The sequence below is a fragment of the Miniopterus natalensis genome, chromosome 20, assembly GCF_054644295.1.
Source record: "Miniopterus natalensis isolate mMinNat1 chromosome 20, mMinNat1.hap1, whole genome shotgun sequence".
In the NCBI taxonomy this organism is placed as follows: Eukaryota; Metazoa; Chordata; class Mammalia; order Chiroptera; family Miniopteridae; genus Miniopterus; species Miniopterus natalensis.
Window position 1 is genome coordinate 27,413,028 of NC_142100.1, and position 12,731 is coordinate 27,425,758.

At 57.5% G+C, this 12,731-nt stretch overlaps 1 protein-coding gene across 1 annotated transcript in view; it reads left to right on the forward strand.

Annotated features, from left to right (window-relative positions):
* The window catches only part of ADGRD1 (adhesion G protein-coupled receptor D1), a 46,434-nt gene that overhangs the window by 23,937 nt on the left and 9,766 nt on the right, over nucleotides 1-12,731 (forward strand). The window contains exons 15-17 of the mRNA XM_087828830.1: nucleotides 6,265-6,338; nucleotides 9,366-9,489; nucleotides 12,209-12,312. Coding sequence (XP_087684956.1) covers nucleotides 6,265-6,338; nucleotides 9,366-9,489; nucleotides 12,209-12,312 — 302 coding nt within the window. The remainder of the gene's footprint in view (nucleotides 1-6,264; nucleotides 6,339-9,365; nucleotides 9,490-12,208; nucleotides 12,313-12,731) is intronic.

The following is a 12,731-nucleotide window of genomic DNA, read 5'->3' on the forward strand; positions in this document are numbered from 1 at the left end:
GCACAGAAAAGCGGGTGCTGCTTATGGGCGGGAGCGTGGGCTCTGGAGCTCGACACTTGTTCGCTGTGTGGCCCAGGGCCAGTCCTTGAGGTCTCTGGTCTCAGCTCCCTCCTGAGGTGCTGTCGGCAGACAGGCACGAGGCTGCGGAGCTCCCAGGCGGAGGGCTCGGGCAGTGCGGGGGTCACCTGGCCGCCATCAGAGTGCTGGCCGCCCCCCACCAGGCACGGCCCTCAGCCCGTCCTGGTGACCCCACAGCATAACCGTGAACCACCGGGTGCCACGTGAGTGGGTGTGACAGCAGAGGACACAGTGTAGGCTTTCGGGAGCAGTTTTGTTGGAGAAAGAGTGGCCTATCCTGGGGGTAGTGGCAGCCACAGCAGGGGTGTCGTGGACGTGGACGTGGACGTGGGAGCCGTGGGAGGAACAGCAGGTCTGACGAGCACTCGGAGCTGAAAAGGAGACAATTGTTCTCGGCTTACAGATGTCACCCTGGGTGGCCCGGGAAGCCCTCCTTCCTCTCCCGGGCTCGGTCTTGTCCCCGTGGAACTGGGTAGAAATACTTCATTTGCACAGGGTCTGAGCATCTCGGGGACCCCAGGGCCCCAGGGGTCTGTGCAAGAGGCGGGGGCCTCGGCCCATCCCAGCGGGGGCAGCGCCACCTCGATGCCCACGGGGGGCCCTCACATGGTGGAGCCCCCTGCGTTTTAGTTGAGAAGGACCATCGTCACCATCACCGTGACAGGCCTCAGCCTGGCTTCAGCGCAGCTGCTCGCACTGAAATGTGACTCGTGTTGTTCGAGTCTAAGTTCCTGGGGACCAGGCGCCACTCTGCTGACCTGCTTCAGCCTCTCACCTGTGCCCGGCTGGCGATGACGACATGTTCGCGCCTTGTAAGGTTCGGGGTGATGCCGACAGGCCCCAGGAACGGCAGGAGCTGCCTGTCCCCCTTGATTGGTATCCGGAGAGCCGAGGCCTACTTCATTTCTCTCCTATTATTTGATTTGAAACAGAACTTGAGTGTTTACCTTGAAAGACACTTCCATGCCGGCTCCTCTGTTGAAGTAAATTGGGAAATCTCTCTAACAATGTGTAATTTTCTGGAGATGAGATCCCGGGCGCAGCGGTGGGCATGGCAAAGAGAAGGGGATCCTGTCTTCAGGGCGGCCGAGAGTGAATCAAAAGGTACCTGCGGGCCTCCAGGCTCGTCACTCCCCCGCCCACGTGCGTTAAATGGTTTGCGCTGGGGCCACCTCCTCACGCTGCCCGGTGAGCTTGGACCCGAGTCCCCACCCCTCCCAGCGTCTGTCTACCTGGTAGATCACCCTTCACGAGCCCAGGAAAGACCAGGAGGGAAGGGGCAGCTGGAGCAGAGCTGAGGGGAGGGTGCTGTCCTCCCCCACCACCCACAGGAGTGGACAAGTTTTGCTGTAGACGTTGAGCTCTGGGTGTCGCCTCTGGGTGGGGAGCTCACTACCTGTCTGGAGCAGGACCAATCCTCTGTTACAGCCAAGGGGACAGGCGGGGGAGGGGGGGCTCTGGGGCCAGAGGAATGGAGCAGGAGGCTCAGGAAAGTCGAGTCTTTAGGTCACAGCTCCGCCCAGAGGGAGCCCAGCAGAGCGGGCAGACCTGGGAGTCCCCGCACCCGGCAGAGGTCCCGGCCGTCCTCTCAGCAGGACTCCTGGGCACAGTTTAGCAAATCATTGTCTCTCCCTCAAGGTCAGGACACAGCCTCCCACTCTCCTCTCACTGTTTAGTTTTGCTGCTCACATTGAAATGTAGATTTCGTCTGGCAGAGGCTGAGCCAGCGACGCGGCCTCCCGTGGGTATCCTCTGCGTGGCCGGCGTTGTCGCGGGGAAGCAGATGTACTCCCGCGCCCCCGATGGCCTCGCACGCGTGTGGGGCTCTCTGGACTTTCCCTTGAAGTGACAACAGCCTCGTTCATGAAGGAGTTAAATTGTGTCCTTGATACGGGTTCGTTTTAGATCTGAGAGTCGTGGTTTTACCCTTTTGAAAGGTGTCTTTTAAAATGTGTGAGGAGAGAGTTTCAGGGGGAGAGGCTTCCTGTAGGCCCTATTATCTTAAAAAATATGATTTTTTATTTTTATTTTTTGCATGTGGGTGTTTCAGGCCTAGAGAAATTTGGGCCAAACCAGTTACTTATGGATTTATAAAATAGAGCGGCAAACAGGCGGAGTGCCCGGCCCGCGTGGCTCAGGTTGAGCGTCGACCTACCAGGGCACAGGCCCGGGCTGCAGGCTCCTCGATCCCGAGCCGGGGCCTGCAGGAGGCTGTGGGTCAGTGACTCTCTCATCATGGATGTTTCTCTCTCCCCCTCTCCTTCTCTCTCTGAAATCAATAAAAACATATTTTTAAAAAGAGCAGTGGCAAGTGGGGGACAAAGGAGATTAACAGAAATGTGTGCCCAGCACACAGGGGTGAGCATCACCCCGCCAACGCCCCTCCTTAGCCGGTTCTAGAATGCAGATCGTGGGATTCCAAAGCCCTATTTTCTTCTCTATGTGAAATCGCTCACCTTTATTGGAAAATAACATTATTTCTAATGTGGTTTGTAAGCAGGTTGGAGACCACAAATATGATGTGTTATGATGAGCGGCCTCGGAATTGGGCTGTAAAATAGATCAGAATTTTATAACCCTTTAAACCCATCGCATTATTTGCATAGAAATAAAAGTCTTCCACTCCCTGGAACAGTCTGACGCCCCCCCCCCCCCCCCCCCCGGGACGGACCCGGGATTGAAATTTCCCGATTACCTGCAGACCCTCCAGCCTGCACGTGCCTCCTGAGGCCTCTGTTTTGTGGTTTGCGCTGCGAAAACCGTATTTTTTTCTCCCACGTGTGGGCACAGATAGACTCTGAGGCAGCATTTACCTGCTCAGACTGTGAATTCTGTTTCCAGGCAAACGTTCGAGGTTATACTGTGTAATTCAGGAAGGTTCTCCGGCTGCAGAAAAAAGATGGCAACATGTGGCATTGGAAACGAGACCCCCACTAGGGTGGCTGGGGACCACTGTCCAGCCCTTGTACCTTGGAGAAGAGCCTGTTGGACAGTCCGGCCCGGCCACCCGGGGGCCGGGGCAGGGAGACAAGTCAGGGTGGGCAGGCGGGGAGCACAGGGCAGGTCTCGTTCGAGCTGTATTTTTATTGATTTTATTATTATTATTATTATTATTATTAATATATCTTTATTGATTTCAGAGAGAGGAAAGGAGAGGGAGAGAGAGAGAGAAACATCAATGATGAGAGAGTCACTGATCGAGCCCGCAACCCGGGCATGTGCCCTGACCGGGAATCGAACCCCGATCGCCTGGATCCTAGGTCGACGCTCAACCGCTGAGCCACGCCGGGCCGGGCGTGTATTTTTATTGATTTTAGAGAGAAAGGAAGAGGGGGCCTCCCGCACACCCCCTGCTGGGACTCGACCCCTGAAACCTGGGCCTGGGCCCTGACCGGGAATTGAACCACGACCTCTAGGTTCATGGGTCGACGCTCAACCGCTGAGCCACGCCGGCCGGGCTGAAGCTGTATTTTACGGGGAGCTGCTTCTCCCCCCTCTGTGACAGTACGGATAACATTAAAGTGAATTTTGTGGAATATCTTTGAAAAACCCAAAGCCGGTGTCTGGGGAGAAGTAATTTATCACGAAGATTCCCCGAGCGAGAGGCACCTGGGGAGAAAGATATTGCAGAGGCGGCCGGGAGGCGGGGGGAGCGGGGTGGCCGCGGGTGGAGGCAGACCCCAGGGGGCCTGACCGTCCGTGAATAGCGGCCTCGCTGGCCTCCGGCCGGACCTCAGGGAGACACTGTGCTCCCCAGTGAGAAGCAGACACCTGGGGTGGGGTTGGGGACGTGACTGGCGCCACCGCGGCCGGGGAAGAAGGGGGGCCCCACGGTCCCGGGGGTCTGTGGGGAGCTGGTTGTGCTGGGATCGTCCGTGACCGTCACCTGATGACCTTCCACAGATGGCTGAGATTTGAGGTGCCAGGAGGCGGGTGATGATCGTCGCTAATTACGCGTGAATTGTCCGCAGTGATGAGAGCAGCGGTCTGTCCCGCGGTCCCCGTAGCTGGCTTAGTGACAGTCTGTGTTCCTGCGAAAAACTGAGCCGACCCAGGGCTGAGGTGGCCCTTAGGTGCAGCTGGCGGGGCCCTGGGGCCTCTTCCCCGGGTGGCGGGGGAGCAGTTCTGGGGATGCCTGTGTCTCTGAGGTCACCTTGGCGGGGTATTGAGGGGGCCGGGGGGAGGTGCAGGGAAAGGTCATCGACCCGAGGCCAGGACAGGTGCCTTGACTCTCCCTGAACCACGCAGGAGGCAGGGCTGTGTGGCAACCCCAGGCTCACGGGAGAGCAGGAAATAAATAAAACCGCCCTCGACCTCGAATATTCCCGCCCCCTTTCTGCCTCCGATGCGCTGTGCCCCCCACTCCGCCTCCCCTCCGGGTGGGTCCCCATCTCTGAGCTGTCGGAGCTGGAGATGCCCCCCTTGGACGGAGGCCGGGGCCCTGCCTACCTGCCTCAGCACGTTCTCCTGACTCGATGTTACTGGGCAGGGGGGCGATTGGAAAACACTTTCTGTTCAGCCCCGAGGCTGATCTAATCCCAGAGCCCCGTGTAATTGCACAGGTTTTGCTGTCTTTGTTTTTTGCTCGAAGCGTGAAGGCAATTTCCTCTGCGCGTTTCCCTGGCCTGCTGGCAGGTGGACACGCTGAGCGACAGCCATGTGCGTGAGTCGGGCGTCCGCAGGCTCCGCCGGCCTCACCAGCTCCTGGGGTTCACAGAGAAGGGACCTGGGGAACTGCGAGGGCCACAGTTCAAAATTGAATTCCCCCGGAGGGTCCCAGAATCCCATGCTGATGGGAAGACAGGAGACACTGGAGCTCCCAGAATTGTACAAACACACGATCCCGGGGCCTTGGGACCTGAGGACTCGCGGGGGGGGGGGGGGGGTCCGGCCTGGTCCCTCAGCTTCAGGACTCAGCTTCAAGGTGAATGTCCCCTCCCTGCACCCTGATGGTGACACCCCCGTTTCCTGGTCCCCGGCCACCGGCTGACTAATGGGACGGCCCTCGTCTCCCTCCCAGGCGCCCACGGGGCTGATGGGCAGTGGTGCCTCCCAGTTTCCCCAGGACAGTGTCCAGTTTCCCCAGGACAGTGATGGAGTGACTCCCCGCGTCCCCCCTCCCCGCAGCACCACACCCCGAATGTTCACAGCCGCCCCATCCAGGTCACGCTCCCAGGAACCTTCTGGGCTCCTCCTGCAACCTCACGTCCCAGTTAGGCCCCAGCGCCAAACACATGTGGAGGAGTCTGAGTTTCCCACGGAAGGAGCCGGCCGGGGGGGCCTGGGCCCGCAGGGGCAGAGATTCCCGGCTGGGGTGTGACCTCGGCCCGCCCGGTGATCGCCGCCTGCCCTCCACCCTCTGACCACACACAGATGCTGGGCTTGTTGTGGCCGGGACTGATTTTAAAATTCCTCTGTCTAGGGCGTGGGCTCAGCCTCGCCCAAGGTCACGAGGTCATGGGGGAGGCAGAGCGTAGAGGAAGGCAGTCCTGGCGGCCGGGGTGTCTCCCACGGGTGTGAGCCGGGTGCTGGCTCCCCCCAGGCCTGGCTGGTGTTCACATTCCTTTCACGAGCTCTGAGCAACACACAGACACGCACCTGCTTGTTACAGGGACACGTGAAAGCCGTCCGTGCTGCAGGCCGTGGGTCCCCGCTGGGCCTCTATGTGTAGCCTCGATTTTGTGGGCTACTCGTGCCTCAGTTTCCCCACCGGTGACCTTCTGTGGTCTAAGTGGCTGCAGACACAGGGCTCCCCGTGGGTGAGCACCGGGTCACAGCAGGCTCACAGCCGGACAGGGGATGGAGGGGGAAGCGTCTCTCAGCTCCCAGTGGGTCTCAAATCCACGTTGGTCGTCACCTGACAGGAAACGTGAATGCCAGGGAGGGTGGGCAGCGCAGGGCGGGCGTTGCTCTGAGTGGGCAGGTCTCACTGACGGACTGACATTTGGCAGAGACCTAGAGGAAGCAAGGTTGTCTGGGGGGAGGAGAATTCTGAAGGTCGGGCACAGCATGTGCAAAGGCCCTGAGGCTCGAGCCCCGGCCCTCTCACCAGGACCAGTGAGATGGGAAGTCAGCGGCTTTTCCCATCACCAACCCACGGCCCCTCTGCCCCTCGGCCTGGGGGCTCGGCTCCCACGTCCGTGCCGGGAACCTGGCCTCACGAAGCGTCTCGTGCTCTCGTTTCAGACGAGCAAGCAGCACCGGGAGGCCGCCAACAAGACCAGCCAGGTGTTCCTGTACTGCGCCTTCCTGGACTTCAGGTACCGTCTGCGAGGATGGCCCTGGGTGAGGGGGGTGGGAGGGGTGCCGCCGGGGGCCAGGTATCCAGGCCCGTGCTTGTCATTCGCCAGTCCACGTCCTGACCTGGGTCCCCGTCTCTGGAGGCCACGCGGTTGCTTCCTCAGTGCATTCGGGGAGTGACTCAGGACACGGGCAGGACCTGGAGGAGGTGCTGGGACAGGTGTCACTCTGCCACACGGGGACTTGTCAGGACACGGGCTCTGAATGCCCAGGGTCACCTTCCGAACACTGGCCAGCTCAGCAGAGGCCCCGCGACCTCAGAGCGAAGATGCTTCGGGTTAAGGTGTCTGGGGAAACCAGCCCTTTTATCGCTGCCCTCCCCTTGAAGCACCACACGTTGCCAGGAATCTTGCTTGAGCTAATTAGGGATCCTCTAGAGCAATCACAAACAGGAAAATAACAGTTGCCTGTGTACCTTTATCTTTCCCCCTTGGCGTTTCTGGGTGTAGACCAAGTTTCCGTCTGCATCTCGTTAACTTCCCCCGTGTCTGTCTGTCTGTCTGAGGAACGATTCTCTTTCATTTCTGAAAGATAGGCTCACGGGGCATAGAATTCTGGGTCCCTTTTTTTCTAGACGTGAACCTTAAGAAAGGATTCGAGCCATCTGTCAATGCATTTGGCTTTTAAAAAGTAAAACACCCTAATCCAGCCAGCGATGCTCAGTGGCTGAGTGTCAGCTTATGAACCAGGAGGTGGCTGGTTCGATTCCCGGTCAGGGCACATGCCCAGGTTGGGGGCTCGATCCCCAGTAGGGGGCGTGCAGGAGGCAGCTGATCAATGACTCTCTGTCGTCATGGATGTTTCTCTCTCTCCCTCTCTCTGAAATCAATAAAAACATATTAAAAATAAATAAAAGTAAAACACCATAAAAAAGCCGGTATCTTACTTAGGCACGGGAGTTTTTCTGCTTACACGCAGACACCCCAGGCCACAGGGTTTCCCACACACTCACTGTGATCGGCATCGCGTGGCCTGCCTTCCGTGGCCGATGTCTTCATTCCCACTGGCTCCCCGGGAAGTGGATCATCAGGGCCATGCAGAGGCGACGCCACGCAGGGCCCACTCCTCTCCCTAACAGGCATCGTCACGCCTCTGTGGCTCCAGGGGGGGTGTGACTTTCATGGGTGTTCATTCCCAGCCACACTTTGCACAGCAGAAGGTGTGGTTTATGCCCCCGTGGCTGTGTTCACCTAATTCAATGCCCCGTTAATTTCAAGGTCGCCCTCTAATTGAGGTGTGGCCTTCATGCCCTCAATAGGTGGATGGAGGTTTCTATAAATAGTAACACAGCCGGGCTCCTGGCTGTGCTCAAGGTCCTGGGGAAATTAGACTGAAGGAGGGGGGCGTGTTTTTATTGATTTTAGAGAGAGAGGAAGGGAGCAGGATATAGAGACATCAGTGGGCTGCCTCCTGCACGCCCCCTACTGGGGATCCAGCCTGCAACCCGGCACATGCCCTCACTGGGCATGGAACCAGTGACCTACTGGTGCGCAGGATGAAGCTCAACCACTGAGTCACACCAGCTGGGCTACAAGTCTCTTTTATTCTGACGTTATTAGTGATGCTCTGAACTGGCATCTTCCGAGGCCCTGGCTATGCTCTCTGCCAGACGCCCCCATCTCCCTGGGGACAGCAGACCCTTTGGCATGAAAACCCACCTCCATCTAAAGCTGCTGTCCAGAGTTGCAGCCCTCAGGCCCCATGTCCTTCCAGGTCACCCCCAAACGACCCCTCCCACCCCACCCGAGGCTCACCCACCTACAGTCGCACCAGGTCCTCATGAGGACACTGGGCCTCGGGGGTGAAAGTAAAAATGCCACCAGCGTGTATTCCATTCACGGACACCGGCAGAAGCCCTGGGGGACTGTCCTTTCCAGTCACCCCACCTGACGGCCACACTTCTCATCCGTACGTTCACAGCTGACGTCACAGTTACAAGTGAACATAAAGCAAAGAGAAACCAGAGCCCTTTTAAATTCTTCAACTTTAGAAGCACTCTCCCCCCCCCCCCCACCAAGGGCCCCACCAAAGATTTGTCTTTGCTGATACCACAAAGTTGCCATTTCTGGAAAGAACCATCTAAACGTCTATTTTTTATTTTGAAAACAGAGATTCACAGAAGGCAACTGTGATCACTGATCTGTTCACCATAACGATTCACCACAGTTAACATTTGAGCGAATTTGCTTCTAGTCATTTTGTATCTGTTGGTCCTTTAAGAAAGGATACAAGTAATACATTGATACATTGTTCTTCAAAAAAGTGAAACATTGTTAAAAAGGAGATCTCTAGCCCTCTCCCTGGAGGTAACCTCTCTGGGCAGTTTTCTCAATATGCACAAAGCCCTGGCCGGTGTGTCTCGGCGGTCAGAGCATCGGCCCATGAACGGAAGGGCCAATGTTGCTGGTCAAGGGCACGTTCCTGGGTGGCAGGTTCGATCACTGGCCCCAGTCAGGGTGCGTGTGGGAGGCAGCCAGTCAATGTTTCTCTCTCTCTCCCCCTCCCTCCCTCCCTTCCACTCTCTCTCTGAAAAAAGGAAAAAATATCCTCAGGTAAGGAATAATAATAATAATATACACAGAATTTATGGTTCTGGTCACAGAAAACACAATCTTTTGTTTCATGCATTAGACATGAGACACGATGTTTTGTGTTCCAGCCCTGCTGGTCCCGTCCTGTCACATTTGTGTGTCCCGCCTTTTATGCAGCCAGTCCCCAGGTGGATACTGGGTTACTCTCAGCCCTCAGGTGTCCCCATCACTAAGTGCCCACGCGTCCCTGTGTGTGGTGCTTGGAGATGCCCTGGAGGGGAGGCTGGGCCGTGGCATTTCATTAATGGACCTCAGCCCAGGTGCTACGCGACTTCCCTCTCCGGGAAGGAGCTCTCGCGTCCCCGTGGCCTCACGGACAGCGCCATATTCTGCTCGCTCTGCCCGAGGCCAGGTGGGTCCTGCCTCCCACTGATCATCTCGCCCGTGTGTCCGCAGCTCCGGAGAAGGCGTCTGGTCAAACGAGGGCTGCGTCCTCGTAGAAGGGAATCTGGGCTACTCCGTCTGCCGCTGCACTCACCTCACCAACTTCGCCATCCTCATGCAGGTGGTCCCGCTGGAGGTAAGGGCCCCAGCCCCAAGGAGGTGCCCTTTCTGCATGTGGCTGACGCAGGGCCAGGGTGGTACATCCTACTAGGCAGCGCCCAGGGGAGCTGTCAGCCTTGGGGACGGATGGGAGGCTGCTGGTCAGGGAGACCCTTGTCAGGGGCATCTCTGAGGCTCTGCTTCTTTGGCAAAATAAAATCTTGGCTTCAGGTGTCCTCGGACAGCCCCCATGCAGACCCCGGTCCCCCAGGTGTTCTTGTGCAGCCCCCTATAGACCTCAGGCTAAGGATGGAGGAGACCCCTCCCTTCTCTGTGTCAGAATATATCACCAATGGGTGCTCCTGCTGGGTTCATGGTCAGCCCCACCGTGTCCTTCAGGCTGTCAAGTCAAGAGTTTTGGAAGGGTGGGCCTCGAATCAGGCTATTGGGGTGCATGTCCCCAGTTCACGCAGCGCCCTTAGTGGCACATCTTGGTTCAGGCAGATGTGGCCCCCAAACCACCCCTGTGGGAGTGTTTTCTTCAAAGGGTGTCATCTGGGGAGCAGCTCCTCCCACGTGAGTGAGAGGCTGCCATCCTCACAATCACAGACGAGGGTCACCCCATGTCACCCAGGGGGCAGAGCCTGGCCACGAACACGAAGCTCAGGCCGCCGTGAACAGAGCCTCCTCCAGGTCTCTTAGGCTGAGAGCTGGAACCTGCCTGGTCTCCCCTGTGAGGGAGGCAGATCTGCTGGGCGGGGACAGAGAGAGGGGAGGAAGGGAGGCAGCCCCTCCAATAAGCTTAAAAAACCCCGAGCACGACCACTGATGATTGCCAGTCTGTCACCACTCGGTGCAGGCGACAGATTTAGACCATCTGTGGGTGTCTTCATAGAAGCAAATCCTATCTGCTCATTGCCAGGAAAGGTCGGTTTGAAAATGGTTTAAAATTATCCATGCTAAAAACGAGCCTCCTCGTGAGAGTTAAAATGAAGGCAGTTGTCACAGTCGATACCAAGTCGTGGAGTATTCAGAGAATTAATGAAGACAGAAGGGGTGGCTGAGCCCCCTGACCTGGAGCCCGGGTCTCCCTGAGCTCCGCCCCCAGGTGTGGGGACAGGAGGGTAGGTGACCCGGACAAACAATCCAGACAGCTTGTCACGTACTGATAGCCCTGTGAGAGTCTGTGTCACAGAACTGAAGGAGTCGGGAAGCAAGACTGTAGGTAAGAGGAGAAAGTGGAGGAGCCTTGGAGAGAGAGGAAGGGAGAGAGAACATCACTGTGAGCAACATCCGTCGGTTGCCTCCCATACCTGCCCCCACTGGGGATCGAACCCACAACCTGGGTATGTGTCCCGACCAGAAATTGAACCTGCAATCTTTCGGTGTCTGGGATGATGCTCCAACCAAGTGAGCCACCCGGCCAGGGCAAAACGCACTTATTAAAGAATGAATTATAATTATGCCAACGGACTTGGAGGGATTTCCAAGGTATTTTTATGTGAAAGGGCAAGTTGGGGGGTTATGGGGGGTGATGGATGGTCCCAGCAAGGGTGGCACCAAAGGAAGGTGGTGGTGGGCAAGGCCCCTGAGTGGGTGGGAGCCCCAGAGGCCACACAGTGTGGCCGCCCTCTCTCCAGGTGGCTGACCCCCTACTCATGGCCAGGCCCATGCAGCCCCCTCGCCCACCCTCGGATGCTCCAGTGGGCTCAGTGGGGGCAGCCTGGGCCCGGCGACTGTCCCAGTAGCAGGAGCCCTTTGCTGGGACAGGTGCACCTGGGGAAGCCGGTCCCCAGGCCCCAGGTGCAGAGCAGGTGGCCACAGGGAAGCAGTTCCATAAGACAGTCACACACTGGGGTCTGGCGGCCAACCTTGGCCAAGGGACATTTCGTGTAATCCACAGAGGTTTACAAAAATTGTCAATATTTCAAAACTCAGATATATTGTCTGTAATTTTGAATTTCTGGTTTTCTTTAAAAAGTAATAATAATAATAATAAAGAGGGCTTCCTCTTCTGACTGAGCATCTACGGCCCCCTGTAGGCGGGACTGTGGGATGAAGGTCGCCGCAGGCCCCACCACTCCCTATCGCCTTCCTCACACTGGAGGTGGCAGTCACACTGTCGCTGTGCACTGTGGTTCTGCTTTTAGGAAGGCAACAAAGTGCCTCCTGGCCCTTCTGGGGTAGGAACCATGTTCACTAAAGGGGACTTCTGTGAAAACAATGGAAGATATAGACACTTCTTTCTGGACAGACAGTTCCTCTTGTTTATGTGTCTACACACTCCCAGCCAGCCTCCCAGTTCACATTAAATTCCTGTCGGGAGGCACTGGAGCTTGTGGTCTCTGACTCAGAGGAACCGTGTCCTGAAGCAAACCCGGGCTTTTCTGGGCATTTCTAAACGCAGCTGTGGGCTAGGAAAGGAAGGCCACTGCTGGGGCACAGACGCCTCCTGAGGCTGGACCCACCCACCCACCCCCGACCCCTCAAGGCCACTTCCACTCTGACCCTGGGTTACAGGACCCGGCCAAGGGCTGACCCTAAAGGACCAGACTTCTATCTGTGGCAACAACAGGACATTTGGGGGAAAGGCACGACTTAGAGGTCTCCACATACTCACAATGGGACAGTGGCTGCCCAATGTCCAGCTGTGCATCATCCAGGCCAAACCGCCCACTGGGCTCCGGCCTCGCTAACCACAGGGCCAGTGCCCATCCAAACCCAGGGGGCTGACCCGGGCTCTGCTTCCCACACAGCTCACACACGGACACCAGGTGGCGCTGTCGTCCATCAGCTACATCGGCTGCTCCCTGTCCGTGCTCTGCCTGGCGATCACGCTGGTCACCTTCGCCATGCTCTCGTGAGTCCCTTCTGCCAGCCTCCTGGTCCCCCGGGGATGCTTGGTGGCTTTGCGTGGACATGAATGCCCCCCTGCCCCCTCGATCTCCCCACTGGCATTTGCACGCGTGAGCTGGTGAACACCTGGACCCTGTATGTCACAACTGGGTGCCTGCTCCTCCATCACTTCTAATTTTGAGATCTGGGGTGCAGGGAAGGGACCATGGGGTGCCCGAAACAGAGAGGAGAGACTGGAGGGGCTGTGGAACTGGAGGGCACCGGCTTTAGCTAAGCTGGAAAGTTCTGGAACAGTCCCACAGGTGACTGGCCAGGTGAGAGCCAGAACTGAGGACTCCCCCGCCCCTTGCAATGACCAAACTGGCCGCAACTCGTGGGGACGGAAAAGTCAAGTGGGAGATGTGTGTGTCCGGGTGGACAGCA